At 42.3% G+C, this 22,378-nt stretch overlaps 1 protein-coding gene across 5 annotated transcripts in view; it reads left to right on the forward strand.

The window, feature by feature from the left end:
• Positions 1 to 17,433, forward strand: part of LOC121586915 (myocyte-specific enhancer factor 2D homolog) — a 39,074-nt gene extending 21,641 nt beyond the window's left edge. For 2 of the 5 annotated variants that reach the window (XM_045226463.1, XM_045226464.1), the window contains exons 3-13: positions 3,381 to 3,584; positions 4,024 to 4,167; positions 4,432 to 4,654; positions 5,380 to 5,436; positions 7,720 to 7,901; positions 8,448 to 8,477; positions 9,350 to 9,476; positions 9,956 to 10,118; positions 12,501 to 12,569; positions 13,132 to 13,179; positions 13,801 to 17,433. In XM_045226463.1, coding sequence (XP_045082398.1) covers positions 3,381 to 3,584; positions 4,024 to 4,167; positions 4,432 to 4,654; positions 5,380 to 5,436; positions 7,720 to 7,901; positions 8,448 to 8,477; positions 9,350 to 9,476; positions 9,956 to 10,118; positions 12,501 to 12,569; positions 13,132 to 13,179; positions 13,801 to 14,230 — 1,677 coding nt within the window. In that variant the 3' untranslated portion in view covers positions 14,231 to 17,433. Of the gene's footprint in view, positions 1 to 3,380; positions 3,585 to 4,023; positions 4,168 to 4,431; positions 4,655 to 5,379; positions 5,437 to 7,719; positions 7,902 to 8,447; positions 8,478 to 9,349; positions 9,477 to 9,955; positions 10,119 to 12,500; positions 12,570 to 13,131 lie in introns of all 5 variants that reach the window. The other 3 variants (XM_045226466.1, XM_045226465.1, XM_045226467.1) reach the window with 3 other exon arrangements.
• Positions 17,434 to 22,378: the final 4,945 nt, after the last annotated feature.

A 22,378-nucleotide genomic window follows, 5' to 3' on the forward strand; every position in this document is an offset into this window, starting at 1 on the left:
CTGTTTGTACCGGTACAAAGTACGCACCTGTTGAAATAAATGGACCAAAAACGGTCTAACATAACTGAAGAGAAGGAAAAAGAGCTTACGGTTAATAAGACTATAACGATTTTAGTTTTTTTCCTTCTAAAAAGAACAGGTGCAAATTAGGCTTGGGCTGTATACCGGTGTATTTGGAAATAGCCACGGGATGGTTTTTCAATACCGTCAATACTGTTGAAACTATTTCTTTGAAGTTTTTCTATTCATGTTAATATTTATAGCTACTTTTTAAGTAAATACCTGAAGTCAACTTGTGCAATATATTAGAAGATAAAGCAGATTGCGTTCTTCAATTCACCTGTCACATTATTTAACATTATGAAGCTTACCGTAGGGTTAGGGTTAGAACAGCTGAGCCAGTCACGTGTTTGTTTGTAAAAAAGCACAACTGGAGAAAGCGGGAGCAGGTGAGTCACGCTGTGTATTGACAGGAGTCGCGTTTTATATTGGAAGTCGTGTTTTTTGCTTCAATAGTGATCAGGGAAGACGTGAAACTATAGTTTCCCTTCTCAGAAAATACATTAGTGCAACACATTCGGCAGAAAATAGCTTCATTTTCATCAGATAACAGAAGTGCAACACTGGCCTCCCGAGTGGTTCAGCGGCCTAAGGCACTGATTCACACAGTCTCCTCTGAACAGTTGATGTTGAGATGTGTCTGTTACTTGAACTCTGTGAAGCATTTATTTGGGCAGCAATTTCTGAGGCTGGTAACTCTAATGAATTTATCCTCTGCAGTAGAGGTAACTCTGGGTCTTCCATTCCTGTGGCGGTCCTCATGAGAGCCAGTTTCATCATAGCGCTTGATGGTTTTTGAGACTGCACTTGAAGAAACATTCCTGTAGCGCTTGATGGTTTTGAGACTGCACTTGAAGAAACCTTCAAAGTTCTTGAAATTTTCCGGATTGACTGACCTTCATGTCTTAAAGTAATGATGGACTGTCGTTTCTCTTTGTTTATTTGAGCTGTTCTTGCCATAATATGGACTTGGTCTTTTACCAAATAAGGCTATCCTCTGTATAGCCCCCTACCTTGTCACAACACAACTGATTGGCTCAAACGCATTAAGAAGGAAAGAAATTCCACAAATTAACTTTTAAGAAGGCACACCTGTTAATTGAAATGCATTCCAGGTGACTACCTCATAAAGCTGGTTGAGAGAATGCCAAGAGTGTGCAAAGCTGTCATCAAGGCAAAGGGTGGCTAGGGTGGGCTCCCGAGTGGCGCAGTGGTCTAAGGCACTGCATCTCAGTGCTTGAGGCGTCACTACAGACCCCCTGGTTCGATTCCAGGCTGTATCACAACCGGCCGTGATTGGGAGTCCCATAGGGTGGCGCACAATTGGCCCAGCATCGTCCGGGTTTGGCCGGTGTAGGCCGTCATTGTAAATAATAATTTGTTCTTAACTGACTTGCCTAGTTAAATAAAGGTAAAATTAAAATTTTGAAGAATCTCAAATATAAAATATTTTAATTTGTTTAACACTTTTTACTACATGATTCCATATGTGTTATTTAATAGTTTTGATGTCTTCACTATTATTATACAATGTAAAAAATAGTATAAATAAAGAAAAACCCTTGAATGACTAATAGTGTGTGTATACTGGACTGTCTGTCTGTGCATTTTTTGTTGTTGTTCGCTCTCGTTAGCATTTTTAGCTAGCAGCCTCCATGGAAATTAGCTATTACTTGTGCTAATTTTGTTTGCATTCTGGTAATGGAGGCCTAATGGGCTTTTGAGTTTTTGGCGCCCCCTTGTGTACTAAGCTGGTAGTACTGTAAATCTCGGGATGAGCGGAAAATTTGGATACCGCCCAACCCTAGTGCAAATGTATATATTTCCCTATGTTAGTGTCACTGTGCCCATTAATGAACGTCGTATCAGTGCACAGAGGTTAAACCAAAATGGAGTCAATCAGATCACACACAGCTCTGCGGACATCTGCTCCAGATAAATCAATCCGCCCACAGCAGCTGCAGGCCAGTGGACACAGTCATATCAGGGACAGAAGTTACTGGTGTGTGTGTTGTGTGTGTGTGTTGCGCGTGTGTGTGTTTTTTGAAAGGGTAAAAGTGTGTGAGTGGGATTGTGGCCGAGTGTAGGGGTGTGTCTGTGTGCTACTGTTTTGGGAAAAATGTGCAGCTGTACTGTATGTGCAAGTGAGTTTCTCATTTTCAAGGAGTCGTCTGTTACTGTCTGCTTCTTGTTCACAAATAGATATAGAGTTACCAATCACCACCCTGCTATTTGACAGATGTTCCTATTAGAATCATTTATTTGTCATGAATGGTTAAACATTTAATATAATCTTTGTAGTTGTACATCAGCAAAATACATAAAATAGGTACAAGGCTGTGGTCGGTTTGTCGGTTATTCAGTGACAAAGATGTTCCTTATTCACATTCCTACTATAATAACAACTGTTATTGCCTCAGGTAATTCAGAAATGTACACACAACATAGATACAGGAAAATGCATAATTGGTGACCAAAGGTCACATATCACTACAGTAGCATTGCATAATAGCATATTACGAAAGCATAACCTCAGTAGATGTTACACCCTTTCTCCTCTATTACTCGTGTGTGTGTGTGCGCGCTTGCGTGTGCGTTTGTGTCGTATGTGTGTGAAGATCCTCTATATCTAAAGGGGGTTATTCTGAAGATAGGATATTAAAGGCCCTTATCAGTTTTATCATCAAATCATCTCATGTGGATGTTCAGGGATTTGAGAAACAGGGAAGGAGAGTTGGGAAAAAGAGAAGATTGGGATTAGTTGGCAAAGCTGGGTCATGTTCGTTCGTTCATTCAGCACAAAACAGAAGAAAACAGTCTGAAATGGAGGTAGATGTTTTTCGTGGCACAATGTTTTGAAGCATTTTGCTACAGTGTGCCCTAACGAAAACGTCACTGAAGAACCTGACGGTGGCACCAATTAAATGAATTGCAGATAAAGGAAACCCGCACTGCCGGTTCGCTCAGATTTTTTAATACTGAGTTGGACGTGTTAATTACATTTGACATTTTAGTCATTTAGCAGACGCTCTTATCCAGAGCGACTTACAGTTAGTGAGTGCATACATTTTTCATACCTGCCCCCCGTGGGAAACAAACCCACAACCCTGGCGTTGCAAGCGCCATGCTCTACCAACTGAGCTACAGGGGACATTAATTTACACTTTCTACAGACACACCACAACTCAAACTCATTTTCATGCCTTCCTTTCCTCAACCTCTGCAATCTCTTCCCACCGCCATCCATTAAGTTATTATGTAAAGCACTTTGTGACAATGCTGATTATTTATTCTCTTTTTTTCAATCTCCTCCCATCCAGGTGACGTTCACCAAGAGGAAGTTTGGCCTGATGAAGAAGGCATACGAGCTGAGCGTGCTGTGTGACTGTGAGATCGCCCTCATCATCTTCAACCACTCCAACAAGCTGTTCCAGTACGCCAGCACCGACATGGACAAGGTGCTGCTCAAGTACACAGAGTACAACGAGCCCCACGAGAGCCGGACCAACGCTGACATCATCGAGGTGAAGCAAGTAGAAAGGGCTATCAGCCTCTAACCATACCACTTTTGCTTGAGCCTGCCTGGAATGCCAGGTGGGCAGGGTTTGCGCTTTTGTGACATTTTCCATTGGTCCCACTGCGCCAGGCAAGCTCAATCACGCACAGTTAACCGTTTTGAACCCAGGTCTGGGCAGAACAATGAACTGTATTTGCAGCCACAGTGTCGTGTCGCCTCTCTGTAGCCTCCAGTGTTGTGGAATACAAAAAGAGGCCAGAGAGGGAATGGGAATGTTGCCTCAGAACTGAGCTGTGTGTCTTCTTGCCAGATCCGGAAGTCTGATCCAGACACATTCAGCCATACAGCTCGTGTGTACTTGTTCATATTCAGCCAGACTGACCTCCACCTCCCGTGTCATCCTTTCTTCTCATCTCCCTCCACTCTTTTTCTCCCTGTCGTCACAGACGTTACGAAAGAAAGGCTTCAGCGGTTGCGAAAGTCCCGAGCCAGACGGAGAGGACTCCATTGACCAGAGCCCCCTGAACGACGACAAATACCGCAAGACTACCGAAGACCTAGACATCCTCTTCAAGCGCTACGCCGTAAGTGTAAGTATCTCCCCCAATCTTAAAACCCCTTGCCCTTAGTTTGCCACTATCCCTTAGTACGGGTGCTAGTACTGGGATAGGTCAAATAAGTGCACTGGATGGTGGTACTCAAATAGAGGTTTGAGGAACACTGGTGGAAGCTCCCCTTCACCTAGAGCAGTTTGATACTGCTATTCTTCCATTGTCTGCTTATCAAACATCAAGAGACCTGAAACATGGTTGAAAAGTGCTAACTGTCAATTCTCTCTCCCTCATCTCTTTCAGTCATCGGTCCCGCACCCCACATTCTCCATGCCCGTCACCGTCCAGGCCTCTAATCAGAACACATTGCAGTTCAGTAACCCTGGCAATGCCATGGTGACCACCTCCTACGTGACGTCGTCATCGCTCTCTGACAACCACCACCTGTCACCCCAGCAACGCCAGCAACCAGCGCTCCAGAGAAACACAGTATCTCCCGGGTTGCCACAGCGGCCAGCCAGTGCAGGTGAGCGAAAGAGCGGGAACGCCTTCTACTGTGGCATGTGGAGGAAATGAAATCGTCATCTTTTCTCTCCACACAAACTCTGTGCTCTGCCATAACCAGGGTCATGTTCATTAGGACATGCAATGGAAAACATTTAAAATGTTTCGCAACAGAAAACGAATATGAGCGTTTCTTAACTCCAGGTAGTCCCTCCCTGTTTCAGTCCATTTCGCACCAAATGAACAAAACCAGTTTCAAATCAATGTTGTTCTGAAGCAATGAATCCAGATGGCTTGGGACTAAATATACTTGTATTTGATTATTTATTATTTAAATATTTACTTTCTGTATATTTTAGTATTTTCAGATAATGTGGCTGAAATCAACTATTTCTATTGGAAGTATTTGAAAGTATTTTGAAATAACTTCTATAAATAGCTTAGTATTTGAAAATGTTTTCTAATACTTTTTTTTCCATATAAATTATTTCAAATAGTCCTACGACCTGGGTTCAAATGTATGGGAGCATTTATTTGTATTTTAAAATGCATGCCAATACTTTACAAGTGTATTTCCAAATGCATTCCAATATTCAACTACTTGTAGTTTCAAATAGAAAATATCTGAATACTTGTAATGTATGTGAAAGTAATTGAAATAATAATAATAAACATTTTAATTCAGCGTCCTACTAGTAGGAGTGTTCATATTTTCCTTTGCTCAGCCAGTGTTCATCATTTCAACAGGTGCTATGCTTGGAGGTGACCTGAACAACTCAAATGGAGGATGCCCAAGTCCAGTCCGTGAGTAACCTTATGACAGACTACTCTACAATACCACTGATACTGACAATACTACGCTCATTGACAGTGAATGTGTTAAGAAATGGGTGTACTCAGTGAAAAATGACAAATTAATCCAATATCTTAGGTGCTAGACAGAAAAATGCCGGCACTCTGATTTGCTCCCAAAACGATTTGAGACTCTCAAATGACCGAAAACGTTTCCAAATGTCTCAATAAATATCAGCATATTAGAAATGTGGACATTGCTTTTTTCAAGAAAAAAAACATTTGATGCTTGACACATTGCCAAGAGCAATCATATACTCCATCCAGGTCCTTAGTAGTTCCTCTCCATCTCCTCCTCTCCCTCCCTTCTCTGCCATTACTGTCCCACTATTACTGGGACTGCCCCGGATCATCTGGGAATGTCACCATTGACGTCAGCTGGCGTGCCTGGAATCCCCAGCACTGCCTGGATAGACACCGGCGCAATGCGGGAGGGTGCCAGGTGGAGAGGGAGACCCAGAAGGTTCAGGTGTCAACCCTCCCTTTTGGGAGAAATCAAATCTAACCCCAGGCTTTTGGCGAGAGAGGGGGCCTAGTGTTAAGGCTGAAGCATACAGTCCAGGGATAGCTGAGATTATGATGTAAAGACATTTTGTCACGTGTCATGTTGTGACATGTCAACATGTTTTTCTGTGTACTCTGAGTGTACTTTTTGCAGTGGAATGTACACATTTTCTCACAGCTCACAAGCCATGCGAGCTGACTATGGGCACTTTTTAAAATCAAAACATTGTTTGTCATTGAGTCGTGTTGGGAGTACATCAGGGGTGTCTGTTGTCCCCCGTCCAGTGGTGTAATGCTATTTAATTTGATTTTCTTTAGGTGTGGGAGCAATTTTTTTTAAAAAAGAGTCATAATTTCTCAAGTTTGTACCGACATACTGTATGTAGCCTATTGAATATCATATTAGAATATGCATAAAATACATCCTCCAATTGCAACGTCGGCCTATGCCCACACATATTGTCTCAAGAAAATGTAATATTTTGAATAGAAATAGGCCATCACTGCATCTGCATGCCAACCATTTGCTCTTAATCAGTTTCATGGGAATATGCATTTAGATCTGCTTGAATAACTGTTTCGTGAGTGAATTGGAGCAGATGGTGTTAATAAACTATTAGTCTTTCTTGTATTTGTTTTCAATCCAAGCATAGACTATATCCTGCCTAGTGGCGCATGCTGTTGAGTTTTGGCCGCATGATAATTTCTGGGGGACTATTCAGCTTCAGTGAACTAACTATCCTAAAAGCTCATAAGAAATGACTGAGAAAGTGTTTTTGGTATAAAGTAATATACTGTAGGCTTACTATGCTATTATATTCGGTTCTATTATGTCAAATACAGATTAATCATTAGGTCTATGTGATCTTGCAAGACACTTGGACAGTAGGGCGAGTTCATTAATTGCGTCGTAGCCTACCTGAGCCCCAAGTCCATAACAAACTGTTTTGAGGACAGCCATTTTAGCAACCACTTGTAGGGTTTTCTGTCTGTGGCTGTTGTTATGCTGGATCTGGCCCGCTCTAAGTGGGCGCAGAGCGCTTCCAAGTTAGACAAGGAAAGAGCTTGCCACCCAGCACGTTACTAATACGTGCCCTGTTTTTGCCACTTGTTGCTGCAGTTTGGCAGTTCACTCAGCGAGCTGGTTACCTTTAGGCTGCTATACATATTTATTTGGTTTGTCATTTTGTTGTTTTTCATGGAAGTTTAGTGGTAATTAAATATATATTATTTCGAATGTATCGGAATTTTCCAGAAATATTTTTACCAGCTCCGTGTATTCTCAAATTGAAAAAGGTGAGGAAGTGTCGCTCTGGCAGCACTACAACCCTGCCTCATCAACATTTTCCCTGTCATAGTGAAGACATTATTATAATTATGGAATAAATCAATAAATTATCCCCTTGTGTTTCCTTGGTGAATTCCAACACTGAATCTTTAAAACCTGCATCATTCAGATTATCGCATTACACAAAGACAGACTCTCCCTCATCTAATTTCCTCGGGGACCACGTATAGTTGAAGGATAAATGAAAAAATTGCTCTTTGCTGTATGTCATATATAAGCTCCTTTCAGATCAGTGATCATCAAAGAAAATACTTAACATCTGTCAGAGGTTCCATCTTCTAAATACACTAAACAATTCCTGCTGTGCCTAGGTGTTGATTTACCTGCATGTGTTTTGTCATTTATATTTGGTTGTTCTCTCTTCCTTCCTTTTTCCCTTCCAGCTAACGGATACATCAGTGCCAGGGCCTCCCCGGGCCTCCTCTCAGTCTCCAACGGCAACAGCCTGGGGAAAGTAGTTCCGGCCAAGTCCCCACCCCCGCCTCAGAGCCCACAGATGGTCAACAGCCGCAAGCCAGACCTCCGGGTAATCACCACTCAGGGCGGGAAGAGCCTGATGCAGATGGTGAGCTCAACCAGGCCAAACTACTAACCAAGTTCAACAAGAACCAGGCCAAACCAGGTCTAACCAGGGCCAACCAGGCTTTTCCAGACTAAATGGGACCTGTCAGTGTTTTGTCACCTTATTAATTGCACCAAAATAATAATTTTCGTGGGTTGTAACTGTTCCCCTTCTACAAACTTTGACACTTATTATGCACATGGTCAAATCAGTTTCATAGCAAGAGTGAAATCTAGTATGGACATGGGAGTTGCTTTTTTTTCTAGTTAAAGATTTGTATTTTATATTTGTGCCTCCACCAAAACCACCAGATTGCCAAAACGCAACCTGTGCAATCTAGAGTAAGCAAAGGTTATAAAAAAGATTGTATTATACACTATAATATATCTGTAATAAATTATCATTGACAAACATGACCTTTTCCTCTCTGTTCACGGTCTTCTGTCCAGCATGACCTTTAGTCAAAGGTAGGTCGAGACTAGAGATGAATGTATTTGAGTTCAGAGAAAGGTCAGTGGTGTAATTATTTCCGCTCCCGCCCCTTTGCAGACAGATGATGAGTTGGAGATGGTGAATGAGGTGAATTCTTCTCTCCTGTCACTCGCATGTGTCGATGACCGTTGACCATCCCCCTCCATTCACATGGCCACAAGTGTGCAATGCAACGCTCATCATTTAAACCCAAAGTATAGATGGTCTCGTTCTCTTTAGTCCAATGGCCAGTGGTGGTATGGTCATGAGTTTATGGTCACCACCTGACTGCATGTGGTTTTAGGGTCGTGGTAATGTGATTCCAGCATGATTGCATATAGTTATACAGCTATGATCAGTTGGTGTATTTAAGGGGAAATTAAAGAGGCTTTCAAGCAATGCTAGCATCTATCAGTGGGAATGTTAGCAGCAACCTTGGACGATTTTCGCCACACACTTCACTTGGATCATCTTCATTGTTTGTAGGCCCATTTTCTTCCTTCAACCCTGACACCATTGGGTAGCATGATGGGTGTCATGTCACTTGGCAGTTTGTTGCCACCACCGCCACCACCTTGCAGCACGTTCCCTGTCCATCTGGAAACTGCATGGGGTTACCCAAACAATGAATGGCATACATTTAAAGGGATAGTTCACTTTTTGAAGTTAGCTTATTTCCAGCTAAAATTAAGTGAACTATACCTTTAAGGCTCGCTGGCGTTCACCTGGCAATGCCACCACTACTATTATGTGTGTTGATGCATGATGTCACCCGACACCACCTCCACCTAGTACGAGATACATTTTGAAAGACGTAGCTTGTCATGAATCCAACCGTATTGACACTTGAGCATGTCAAAAGTTCCATTCATTGAATACACAGGGGTTTTAAACATGTCTCTCAATTCTGTCCAACACCAAGGTTTAAATTATTTGTTTATTTGGTCTAACATTCTCCCTCTCATCTCCTTTCTTCCCAGAATGCCCAGCGTTTGGCCGGTGCACAGGTGGCTCAGACGCTCACCACACCGGTGGTCTCCGTGACAACACCCAGCATCCTGGCGCAGGGGCTGCCCTTCTCCGCCATGCCGACAGCTTATAACACAGGTTACCTGAAGATGGCTACAAATGCTTATACATGCTTGCATTGTATATACCAGTGGAGGCTGCTGAGGGGAGGACGGCTCATTATAATGGCTGGAATGGAGTCAATGGAGTGGTATCAAACACGTGGTCCATGTGGTTGATACCATTCCATTTGCTCCGTTCCAGCAATTATTGTGAGCCTCCTCCCCTCTGCAGCCTCCACTGGTATATACTGCACACTCACTGTAGGTCAGGATTGCACAACTCTGTGCACAGTCCTTCTGGTTTTCATTTCTCCCTGACACTTGATGTTACTGAAAATCAGTATTTTCAGAGTAACAAACAGTGCGTAACAACCAGTTGCAAAATGCACCATAGCTGCACTGGTGTGTAGAGTTTTAGAGTTCCTATATACAGTAGATTAAGTTTGATTAATTAAAAAATTACAGCACATGAAATGAATGTGCAACAATTTTCCCTCTGTTTTTCGCTTCCCTCAGAATACCAGCTGACGAGCGCTGACATCACTGCTCTCCACGCCCTGGCGTCACCAGGCGGCCTGCTGCAAGGCAACGTGTCATGGCAACAGCAACAGTCTTTATCCCAGCAGCAGCAACAACATCAACAGCAACAACTCAGTCTGGCGTCGCTTAGCAACTTGGTGTAAGTCCATCTTTGCATTGCCACATCACAAAGCAACCATGAAGCCCTCCTCAGTTCTCTACAAACCAATCGACGACTGTCGACCTGTCCATCAAAACACTATGCGACTGACCATTCCTGTCATGTAGCATAGTGTCCCCATGTCATTTGTAGCTGCAAGCAATTCACATTCATTGGATGGGGTCTGTGAATTGGTCTCACCGACATACGCCACCACAGATCTCATCTTAAAGCACCATCGTTTTGTTTTTTTAGGGATTGTGACTTCATACAGGATTTGATTGAAGTTTATATACACCAGTCAAATACCTAATTGTCTTAGGTCAGATCCCAACTTTACACATTTTATTACGTTACAGTCTTATTCTAAAATTGATTAAATAAATACAAAATCATCATCAATCTACACACAATACCCCATAATGACAAAGCGAAAACAGGATTGTAGAAATTTTAAATGTATATAAAAAATAAAATAAAACGTATTTACATAAGTATTCAGACCCTTCGCTATGAGTCTTGAAATTGAGCTCAGGTGAATCCTGTTTCCATTGATTATCCTTGAGATGTTTCTACAACTTGATTGGAGTCCACCTGTGGTAAATTCAATTGATTGGACATGATTTGTCATTAGGGCGGCAGGTAGCTTAGTGGTTAAGAGCGTTGTACCAGTAACCGAAAGGTCGCTGGTTCTAATCCCCAAGCCGACTAGGTGAAAAATCTGTCGATGTGCCCTTGAGCAAGGCACTTAACCCTAATTGCTCCTGTAAGTCGCTCTGGATAAGAGCGTCTGCTAAATGACCAATTTATTTATTATTATTATTTGGAAAGGCACAAACCTGTCTATATAATGTCCGAGCAAAAACCAAGCCATGAGGTCGAAGGATTTGTCCGTAGAGCTCCGAGACAGGATTGTGTCGAGACACAGATCTGGGGAAGGCTTCCAAAACATTTCTGCAGCATATTAAGGTCCCCAATAACACAGTGGCCTCCATCATTCTTAAATGGAAGAAGTTTGGAACCACCAAGACTCTTCCTAGAGCTGGCCGCCCGGCCAAACTAAGAAATCGGGGGAGAAGGGCCTTGGTCAGGGAGGTGACCAAGAACCCGATGGTCACTCTGACAGAGCTCCAGAGTTCCTCTGTGGAGATGGAAGAACCTTCAAGAAGGACAACCATCTCTGCAGTACTCCACCAATCAGGCCTTTATGGTAGTGGCCAGACTGAAGCCACTCCTCAGTAAAAGGCACATGACCGCCCGTTTGAAGTTTGCCAAAAGGCACCTAAAGACTCTCAGACCATGGAAAAACAAGATTCTCTGGTCTGATGAAACCAAGATTGAACTCTTTGGCCTGAATGCCAAGCATCATGCTGTGGGGATGTTTTTCAGCGGCAGGGACTGTGAGACTAATCAGGATCGAGGGAAAGATGAACGGAGCAAAGTACAGAGATCCTTGATGAAAACCTGCTCCAGAGCGCTCAGGACCTCAGATTGGGGCGAAGGTTCACTTTCCAACAGGACAATGACCCTAAGCACACAGCCAAGACAACGCAGGAATGGCTTCGGGACAAGTCTCTGAAAGTCCTTGAGTGGCCCAGCCAGAGCCCGGACTTGAACCCGATCAAACATCTCTGGAGAGACCTGAAAATAGCTGTGCAGCAACGCTCCCCATCCAACTTGACAGAGCTTGAGAGGATCTGCAGAGAAGAATGGGAGAAACTCTCCAAATACAGGTGTGCCAAGCTTGTAGCATCATACCCAAGAAGACTCCAGGCTGTAATCGCTGCCAAAGGTGCTTCAACAAAGTACTGAGTAAAGGGTCTGAATACTTATGTAAACTTGATATTTCCATTTTTAATTTGTTATAACTTTGCAAAAATGTATACAATCCTGGATTTGCTTTGTCATTATGTGGTATTATGTGTAGATTAATGAGGGGGAAAAAACAATTTAATCCATTTTAGAATAAGGCTGTAACCAAACAAAATGTGGAAAAAGTCAAAGGGTCTGAAAACTTTCCGAATGCACTGTATTCCTTTCCTCACATGGCGCACCAATATTGACTGTCATATTATGCTGCATTCTTACTCCACACACAGCTTTACGATGGCAGCACACAGGATAGCATAGTTGCTTAGAACCTGCAAAGCTGTTAACCGGTGATTCTTCAAGGCCTGAAGGAGAGAAGTCACTGTTTGTCCCAAACAGCAGAGGTCAAAGTTCAAAATGGATCCCACTATTAGCACCAATACCCAGCCCAGCCAAATCCTCAGGTGGTCAACTGACCCAAATTGTAGAGGTCAAAGGTCAAAATGGCCACTGCGCACACACTCAGCCTCAGTACCCTGTGTGACTGAGTGTGTTCTCTCCTCTTGTCCACAGCATGTGGGGCATGGACAAACAGAGCGGGGAGCTGTCTAGCCAGATCTCCAGTCTGGCGGCCAATCTGAGGTGAATGTCTTAGTTTGTGTTTAGTGTACCTTCGGGTGGATGGGGACTGTTCTCTATTCTATGTTTTCACACAACCCCTTTTCAGAACAATGTTATTCAGGACAATGTCAATTATACTGTACTTACAAACACACGTAAAGTCTGTTATAATAAAGGGAGGGAGTTGTCTTTTCCAGAGGGTGACATATTAGCATTAACCGGAGGGAGGGAGGGGGGGGGGGCACAAAGGACTGTCCAACATTGAATCGATTGAATCCGGCAACAGACTGTCCAGAGACCACTTATGAAATTCATGAAATGTAATTTACCGCTCCTGAAAATGTGATGGTCACAGTATTCTTATTTTTGATGCTTCTTCTATATTGGAAGAAATGGGATTGGGCCCAACTTCAATCTATTTATGATCTCTCCATAAATGTATTATATCCATCTATGCTTGTTTAAATTGCTGTATAGATGGATAGGTAGATTGATGAATACTCATATAAACCTTCTTTCACGTACATAGCTACATACTGTCATTTTCTTTTGCAAGTGTTCCAATGTTTCTTTTTCCCCACAGCACCTCGCAGTCCAACCTCCTCTTGGGTAGAGATGAGTGGTTGGGCCGGTACTGTATTTCTCCGTACTGTGTAATGTCTGTGCGCTTTTGGCTGCCCCGGCATGTCAATTCTGCGGTTGTGATTTCCACCTTTTCTTAAACGTGTAAGGTTGAACAATTCCTGAAACATTACCAAAGTTTCCAGGTTTTTCAGAAATTCCGGAACCGGGAATCTTCCAACCAGAATTTCTGCAAAACCCAGTTTCTGGATAATTATTTTTCCATAGCTGCCATGATCCCTTGCCCAAATCACCCCGCTTCATACATAAGCGATTTCATGCTTTTCAAATACTGTCGGCCTGTTTTTGTATGGATTTTGGGAGCTTGAGGGTTACTTTTGCTTGTCAATTGCTTGGAATGGATTTGATTCAAATGGTGTTGCTACCACTACACCTTGTTGGTGCTCTGTCTTGTAATAAGGGGTTGTGTCCGAAACTTCACATCAGAAACCTGTCACTATGCTTGTATTGCAATACATTGTAATTGATTGTCAAGTGAAACTGACTCTCACCCATCCTCGGTCTTCCTTCTCTTTCTTAATTTCCATCTCTGTGCTGTGGCTCCTACTCTTTCTCCATGTTTCCCCTCCCATCTCCTGCACTTCTCTCTCCCTCTCTCTCTGACGCTCAGGCCGGTGGGCCACATACCTCAGGGCGCCATGCTGACTGTCAACACCAACTCCAACGTGAGCATCAAGTCTGAACCCATCTCACCTGGCCGAGATCGCCGCTCACCGTGCCCCCCTCCGTCCTCCTCTGGAGGGGGCATCCATACGGCCGTGCCCCCGCCACAGTACCCAGGTTCCCTGCTGTGCCTGGAGCCACCAACCGGCCGTTCCCCCGCCGACAGCCTCAGCAGCAATGGCAGCTCCTACGAGGGCAATGACCGTGACGACCCTGGGGCAGGTGGCGGAGGCATCGGCGGAAGTGCAGCGGACAACCGTGGGCGTTCCCTACCTCCTGACTTCAGCCCCTCGGTGGAGCTTCTGCGGGCCCAGAATGAGGTGGAGCAGGAGGGGGCCAACATCAAACGCATGAGACTCGACGCGTGGGTCACATAGAGGCCATGCCGCCAACGTCATCGACCCCTGAAGCACCACGAACACAGACCCCTCCCCCCAACACCCCCTGAACCCCCTCCCCCACTGTCATTTGCCACCATCACACAACCCCCTCTTCCCTGCCTCCATCCAAATAATTTACAACCACCTACCCAGCTCCCCAGGACTCAAAGCAGAGAAACTTATGGGCTTGTGCTCTACCTGAGGGGAAGGATGGTATAGTGTGCAGTTAGATTTTGAATGGGGCAGCGCATTGAATATTGGGGCTCAAAGAATCTCGAAGCGGTCTCGATCAAATTGAGTTTGGTTTTTGTGGGAATTGACACTTGCACAATCAGGACTTGAGGATAATGGATGGATTTAAAATGGAACATTCTCCTAAAACGTTTTGACTGCTCGTTGCTGTTTATACCAGTCGTAAAAGTGAATCTAGATTCGTTAGACGACACAGTCGACACCATCACGTATTTAATTTGAGCACGACTATCGTTAACAGTATGACTGATTACTTATGCTGTGTTTGCTGGTTGTTTTCACCGTGGGAATTCCTGCCATATTGACTCTTCAGTTCTGTTGTTAAATATAATTAGCAGTTAGCACTGTCTGTTTTTCAGAAAGCACCCCTTCAAAATGCACTTTGGGAATGACTCTGTTTTGACGAGCACTGCTTTCTAAGATTGCTGGCTCAGCTTCATCGGTGGCACTGAGCGAAGAGACCCAGATGGGCAAAAAGGATGTCTGGTCGGTCAGGGATACACAGGAATGGATCCCACCGCTGCCACCAATTTCCAACACCCCAGCCAAAGCCTCAGGTGGTACTCTGTGGTCAACTGGCACTGTCAGCCAAGGCCAAATCGAGCACCTTGCCAGAGTGCCGATATCAACCTCTTCTCCTAAATGCCAAATGCCTCGGACGCGGTAGAGGGACACTGAAGAATATTGTTCAGTTATTATGACTGACCACCTCCATGAAACAGTAAAAAACACTCATAGCCTTTGATTCTGCTCTCAATATATCTGCTCAGATGTATTTTGAGTAATCACCTGTGTTTCCATTCTGATTTTGAAGGAATTGTTGCAATCTTTGTTACACCAGAAATTAGGCTAGATGCTGGGATCTTCTAAAGGCTCATTCTACTAGGAGAAGACCCCAATGCAATGCATATTTTAAATTTGTTTAGGACTTCTGGTTGCTCTCTTTAGGGAAGTATTTGGTATTTTCTTGGCATTTTAGACCCATTCTTAAAGGTTAGAACTGTTGAATTGTAGATCGTTTGGGGGGAATTAAGAGTGTAACTTTGTTTAAAATCACCCATTATACAAAAGTGGTTGATGTTCCCTTAGCATTCTGCAGCTCTTTGCAACGTTTCAAAAGAGCTGTTTCAGCAGAATTCAGAAATACATATTCTATATTTCTATAGCTTCAGTTGGCAGCAAAGCAGTTGGCTTTTCAATACGGACGATGTGTGTACATATGAATATATTTGCATAGACTTTGCTAGGTATCCCTAAAACAAACAATGTGTTCATTCTCAGTGGATCTGTTTGCATATGAGTGTGATTGTAATTTCGAGATACGATGCAGGAGTCCTGCCGCAGTAGCCGGTGAGTTTGTTTCAGTAACCTATATAATGCTAGTGTTGACGGTGTGCACTGTGTCTCACTCACTCTTTAGAGGCCTGCTTGGCTGTGGTGTCAACATGTCATTTGGCCTCATGCTCTGAACCCAATCCCCAATGATAAAAGTAAAATGATAGACCACTATAAACACACACAAGCTATAGAAATGAAATGGATTCTACTATTGAAAGTAGCACAATTGACATTTGCATTGAATCATGGTATTTTGTGAACTATAGTATACACTAAGGTTGAGGCAAAACAAAAGCGACTTTATTTAAAGTAATTTGCCGATTTTAAAATGACTTTTTATCCCATGTCATATGAAATCATGTTTTCATATGCTTCACACTCTGCCGTGAGCTACATCAAATGGAGTTGTCCTATTTAACACAATAAGTAGGTGGTGTTGATTTCTAGAAATGTAACTACTGTCCATTATGCAACACAGATTTAGTTTAATTGCCTGCTCAGGGGAATCCCAGGGTTCAGTGCGTATGGCTGGCACCAGTGACTTATCTAGTGGGGTGCAACGTTGCACATAGAAATGTAATGTCTAGAGCTAATTCTTTGACAAAGGGTTTTCTTTTCTACACACTACATTTCTATCTGAACTTATGTCTCATCATGCCCACCTCAGTCTGAGGGAGAGGTCCCTCTTTGGTTTATGAGATTTGACACCACACTTGATTGGTTTTAACACCCTGCCTATTGCAGGTCACTTGTGTACAAAAGGATCTCTGTCCAATCTAGCAATGTAGTCAAGACAATCTATAATGGTAAATGGAAAAACCTGCACCCTTTTTTTTTTTTTTCTTATGTAAAATGTTTTCTAGATATCACTATTTTTCAAGTGTTAATTTGTGCTGTTGACAGTTCCATATTATTATTATTATTATTGTATTATGATGGAGCTTTTATTTTTCTGGTATTGTGTAGGATATCCAACCTTTTTATTTAAATTGACCTTATATACATGATATGAAACTGGTTTCCTTTCTTGAAACAACTTGCTAAAATTGCACGATCAGTTATTGTGATATAGCAAATGCAATGAAGGACAAGACCAGTTAAATGCTGCAATATTGATTTAAGATATGAAAATATATTTATAATGTGGGGGAATCAACTGAAATTAGCAATTTAATAGACATTGAAAATGTAAATGCATGGGATTATACAAAACTAAAACACTCATGTTACATACAAAATTAACGAAATGCATCACAAATGAGTAAGAACCTCAAAATGTAGCATAAGAAAAACATGAATTTATAGCTAATATATTGTGTTCAGTTAGTCTGCTTTGGGTTTTTGTTGTAAAGACATTTTTGTTGTTTTTGAGAATGATATACATTTTCTGTATATTTTCATATGCAATGTATGCACTGATATGTCATCAATTCTATACCGCTTTTACAAGTGTTTGTTGTACCAAAGTATCCAAGTCCCTTGAAACCTTATCCTTTTTGTGTATGTTTTACCGTATTTTATATATTAAATAGACAAATTGAGTGAAAAGGGTATCTGTTGTCTTGTTTTGAACAGTAGCGGTGTGTGGGTAAAATCACCGGGGAAGCCAACCCAGGTAAAAAAAAGCCATATTACAACCTATGCGTTATCACACACTTTGTGATAATTGTGTTTGTCCTATAACCTGTTAGTTCATATGCCTTGACACTGTGATATATAGGCCTAAGGCCGAGACTATAAGAAGACACGGTGGTAGAATAAATTCAACCACACATTTGTTTTATTACAAAACCGGAGAGCAACATCTGTCCGGTGAAGTCCATAAAACAGATTGCATGTAACAAACAGTTACATGACCCAAAGCATGGTCAAGCAAGGTAAAGTTTCTGATATTTTTGGACCACTGTTGCTTTAGAACCACTGAGTTACCGCAAGTTGCAAATAAAACAGGAGCTGCCTCCACTATTCCAGCACCATTTCAACATAATCTAATCACCTATGCTTAGTCTAATACAGTGACATCTAAAGATACCAAAAACGATTTAGTTTAATCAACGTAAGGTAAATAAGATGTGGCTGTACATGGTACTGATTTCTGTGTGCGTGCAAGTAGAAAAAAACATGACTCGCCCTACTTGTAGAGAAACGTCAATGGCATCCTCCTAAACGGTCTCTGACTCTGTCAGAGTACACACTTTTAGTTTTTGTTGTCCTAGTCTACCTGGATAAAATAAACTCAGCAAAAAAAGAAACGTCCTATCACTGCCAACTGCGTTTATTTTCAGCAAACTTGACGTGTAAATATTTGTATGAACAAAAGATTTAACAACCGAAACAAACTGAACAAGTTCCACAGACATGGAATAATGTGTCCCTGAACAAAGGGGGGATCATAATCTAAAGTAACAGTCAGTATCTGGTGTGGCCACCAGCTGCAGTGAATCTCCTCCTCATGGACTGCACCAGATTTGTCAGTTCTTGCTGTGAGATGTTACCCCACTCTTCCACCAAGGCACCTGCAAGTTCCCGGACATTTCTGGGGGGAATGGCCCTAGCCCTTACCCTCCGATCCAACAGGTCCCAGACGTGCTCAATGGGATTGAGATCCGGGCTCTTCGCTGGCCATGGCAGAACACTGACATTCCTGTCTTGCAGGAAATCACGCACAGAACAAGCAGTACGGCTGGTGGCGTTGTCATGCTGGAGGGTCATATCAGAATGAGCCTGCAGGAAGGGTACCACATGAGGGAGGAGGATGCCTTCCCTCTAACGCACAGCGTTGAGATTGCCTACAACGACAACAAGCTCAGTCCGATGATGCTGTGACACACCGCCCCAGACCATGACGGACCCTCCACCTCCAAATTGATCCCGCTCCAGAGTACAGGCCTCGGTGTAACGCTCATTCCTTCGACGATAAACGCGAGTCCGACCATCACCCCTGGTGAGACAAAATCAGTGAAGAGCACTTTTTGCCAGTCCTGTCTGGTCCAGCGACGGTGGGTTTGTGCCCATAGGCGACGTTGTTGCCGGTGATGTCTGGTGAGGACCTGCCTTACAACAGGCCTACAAGCCCTCAGTCCAGCCTCTCTCAGCCTATTGCGGACAGTCTGAGCACTGATGGAGGGATTGTGCGTTCCTTGTGTAACTCGGGCAGTTGTTGTTGCCATCCTGTATCTGTCCCACAGGTGTGATGTTTGGATGTACCGATCCTGTGCAGGTGTTGTTAAACGTGGTCTGCCACTGCGAGGACGATCAGCTGTCCGTCCTGTCTCCCTGTAGCGCTGTCTTAAGGCGTCTCACAGTACGGACATTGCAATTTATTGCCCTGGCCACATATGCAGTCCTCATGCCTCCTTGCAGCATGCCTAAGGCACGTTCACGCAGATGAGTAGGGACCCTGGGCATCTTTTATTTTTTCTAAAAAAAAAATATTGGGGGGGTTCAGAGTCAATAGAAAGGCCTCTTTAGTGTCCTCAATTTTCATAACTGTGACCTTAATTGCCTACCGTCTTTAAGCTGTTAGTGTCTTAACGACTGTTCCACAGGTGCATGTTCATTAATTGTTTTTGGTTCATTGAACAAGCATGGGAAACAGTGTTTAAACCCTTTACAATGAAGATCTGTGAAGTTATTTGGATTTTTACTAATTATCTTTGAAAGACAGGGTCCTGAAAAAGGGACATTTCTTTTTTTGCTGAGTTTACTTGCTCTCTAGCCTAACGTCCTTTCATGGGCAACGATGCGCCAGGACAGCTAGTTAATTTTCCAGGACATAGACATGTCTTATATGAGCAGAAAGCTTAAATTATTGTTAATCTAACTGCACTGTCCAATTTACAGTAGCTATTAGTGAAAATACCATGCTATTGTTTGAGGAGAGTGCACAACAACAAACGTATCACGGCAGCTGGTTTGATTACATTCACCTCTGAAGGTAAATAATGTACTTACATTCAGTAATCTTGCTCTGATTTGTCATCCTAAGAGTCCCAGAGATAAAATGTAGCAGTTTTGTTTGATAAAATCCATTTTTATATTCAAATGTAGGAACTGGGTTCTACAGATCGAATCCCTGCTGTCTCTGGTTCCACACCCACCCCGCCCGGCCATCTAGATGTGTGAAAGTTAGTGTATAAGCTAATGATCCATCATGTATGACATTCCTGGGAGTGTGTAAACTTACAAAAATGATATGGTAATACAAAATGTATGTTTTCTATAGTTATGTACTTAAATGTATCAATTGACCAATTCTGCACATTTGGGCAGACTTGATACAAAATAGTCCAGTATTGCAACGCTTCACTGGATCAATCTAAAACTTTGCACACACACTGCTGCCATCTAGTGGCCGAAATCTAAATTGCGCCTAAACTGCAATATTATATGGTGGCCTTTCTCTTGCATTTCAAAGATGATGGAACAAAAACCAATAGAAAAACGCATGTTTTTTTGTTTATCTTTTACCAGATCTAATGTGTTATTCTCCTACATTACTTTTACATTTCCACAAACTTCAGTGTTTCCTTTCAAATGGCATCAAGAATGTGCATATCCTTGCTTCAGGTGCTGAGCTACAGGCAGTTAGATTTGGGTATGTCATTTTAGGCAACAAAAAAATAATAATTAAGGGTGCGATCCTTAAGAGGTTAACATTAGCATGCTACATGTTGAACTTCCATCCTCTCAGGCCAGGGGCACAATGTATTAATTTATGGTTGGATCAGAATCACCATTATAATCAATGGTCAGTATGGAGAATTAAGTAAAACCAAAAGTCCAAATCTCTATCTCCATCCATAGCTAATTTAGGAAAGGGCCAATTTTAGCTAGCTAGCCACCGGAGGACAATGACACAACGAGATGCAACGATTAAAGTTTTCTGTCAATGACTTTTGGCTTCTGATGTGATTGGATTTGGCTTCAGACCAATCACAAACTGGCTTCCCTTAACCTCTTAAGGATCGGATCATTTTTTTCAGTTTTCGCCTAAAATGACAAATGTAACTGCTCAGGACCTGAAGCAAGGATATGCATATTTTTGATACCATTTGAAAGGAAACACTTTGAAGTTTGTGGAAATTTGAAATTATGTAGGAGACTAACAATAGATCTGGTAAAAGATAATACAAACAACAAAAAAATTATATTAATTTTTTTGTTCCATCATCTTTGAAATGCAAGAGAAAGGCCACCATATATTGCAGTTTAGGCGCAATTTGGATTTCGGCCACTAGATGGCAGTGTGTGTGCAAAGTTTCAGATTGATCCAGTGAAGCGTTGTAAAACTGGACTATTTTGTATCAAGTCTGCCCAAATGTGCCGAATTGGTCAATTGATACATTTAAGTACATAACTAGAGAACATACAAAAATTATATGGTAATTCAAAATGTAAGTTTACACACTCCCAGGAATGTCATACATGATAGATCATTAGCTTATACACTAACTTTCACACATCTAGATGGCCTGACGGGGTGAGTGTGGAGCCAGAGAAAGAAGGGGTTCAAACTGTAGAACCCAGTTCCTACATTTTAATATAAAAATTGATTTTATCAAACAAAACTATGCTACATTTTATCTCTTGGACCCTTAGGATGACAAATTAGAGCAAGATTACTGATGGAACATTATTTACCTTCAGAGGTGAATGTATCAAACCAGTTGCCGTGATACGTTTTTTGTTGTTGTGCACTCTCCTCAAACAATAGCATGTTTTTTTTTCACTAATAGCTACTGTAAATTGGACAGTGCAGTTAGATTAACAATAATTTTAAGCTTTCTGCCCATATAAGACATGTCTATGTCCTGGAAAGTTTTCTGTTACTTACAACAGTCATGCTAATCACATTAGCGCACGTTAGCTCAACTGTCCCGTATACGGGACAACGATCCCGTAGAGTTTTTGTCGTGCTAGGACCATTCACAGATGAGCTCACTCAGTTTAGTTCAACGCTGATTGGCTATTATTTTATTTTAAAAAATTATCAAGGAGGGCCAAATGCTTGTTGGCTTCCCTTGCATTCAATGCTATGGGCTGCAACAATGTAATATTATTTTTGACCAGGCAGCATCGGATAGATATGCCACACATACTGAGACAGAGGGGCGCTGTTTTGTTCGCTCTGACGCTTTTCCGGTGGGATACATTCAGCCTCTTGCAAAGTGAAGGAAAAGTATGAAACACAGAGGCTAAAGACGTTATTTTGTATGTTTTTCTTGGTCGATTTCTTGGGGAAGCCTGGCTTCCCTTAGCATCCATGAATACACACCACTGCTCATCCTTTGACTTCATGTCATGACATAAAGCAGGAATTTTAGCTGCTTTATTATGAGAAACATCACATAGTTCCATTAAGACAGTGTAAACATTGAAAGACGATGTCCAAAAGGAATATAACAATTATGAGCTGGCTGGCTGCCATATACAAACTGGACAATGTACAGTACCAGTCATAAGTTTGGACAAACCTACTCCATTAAAGGGTTTTTCTTTATTTTTACTAGTTTCTACATTGTAGAATAATAGTGAAGACATCAAAACTATGAA

The sequence above is a fragment of the Coregonus clupeaformis genome, chromosome 17 (genome assembly GCF_020615455.1).
Source record: "Coregonus clupeaformis isolate EN_2021a chromosome 17, ASM2061545v1, whole genome shotgun sequence".
NCBI lineage: Eukaryota > Metazoa > Chordata > Actinopteri > Salmoniformes > Salmonidae > Coregonus > Coregonus clupeaformis.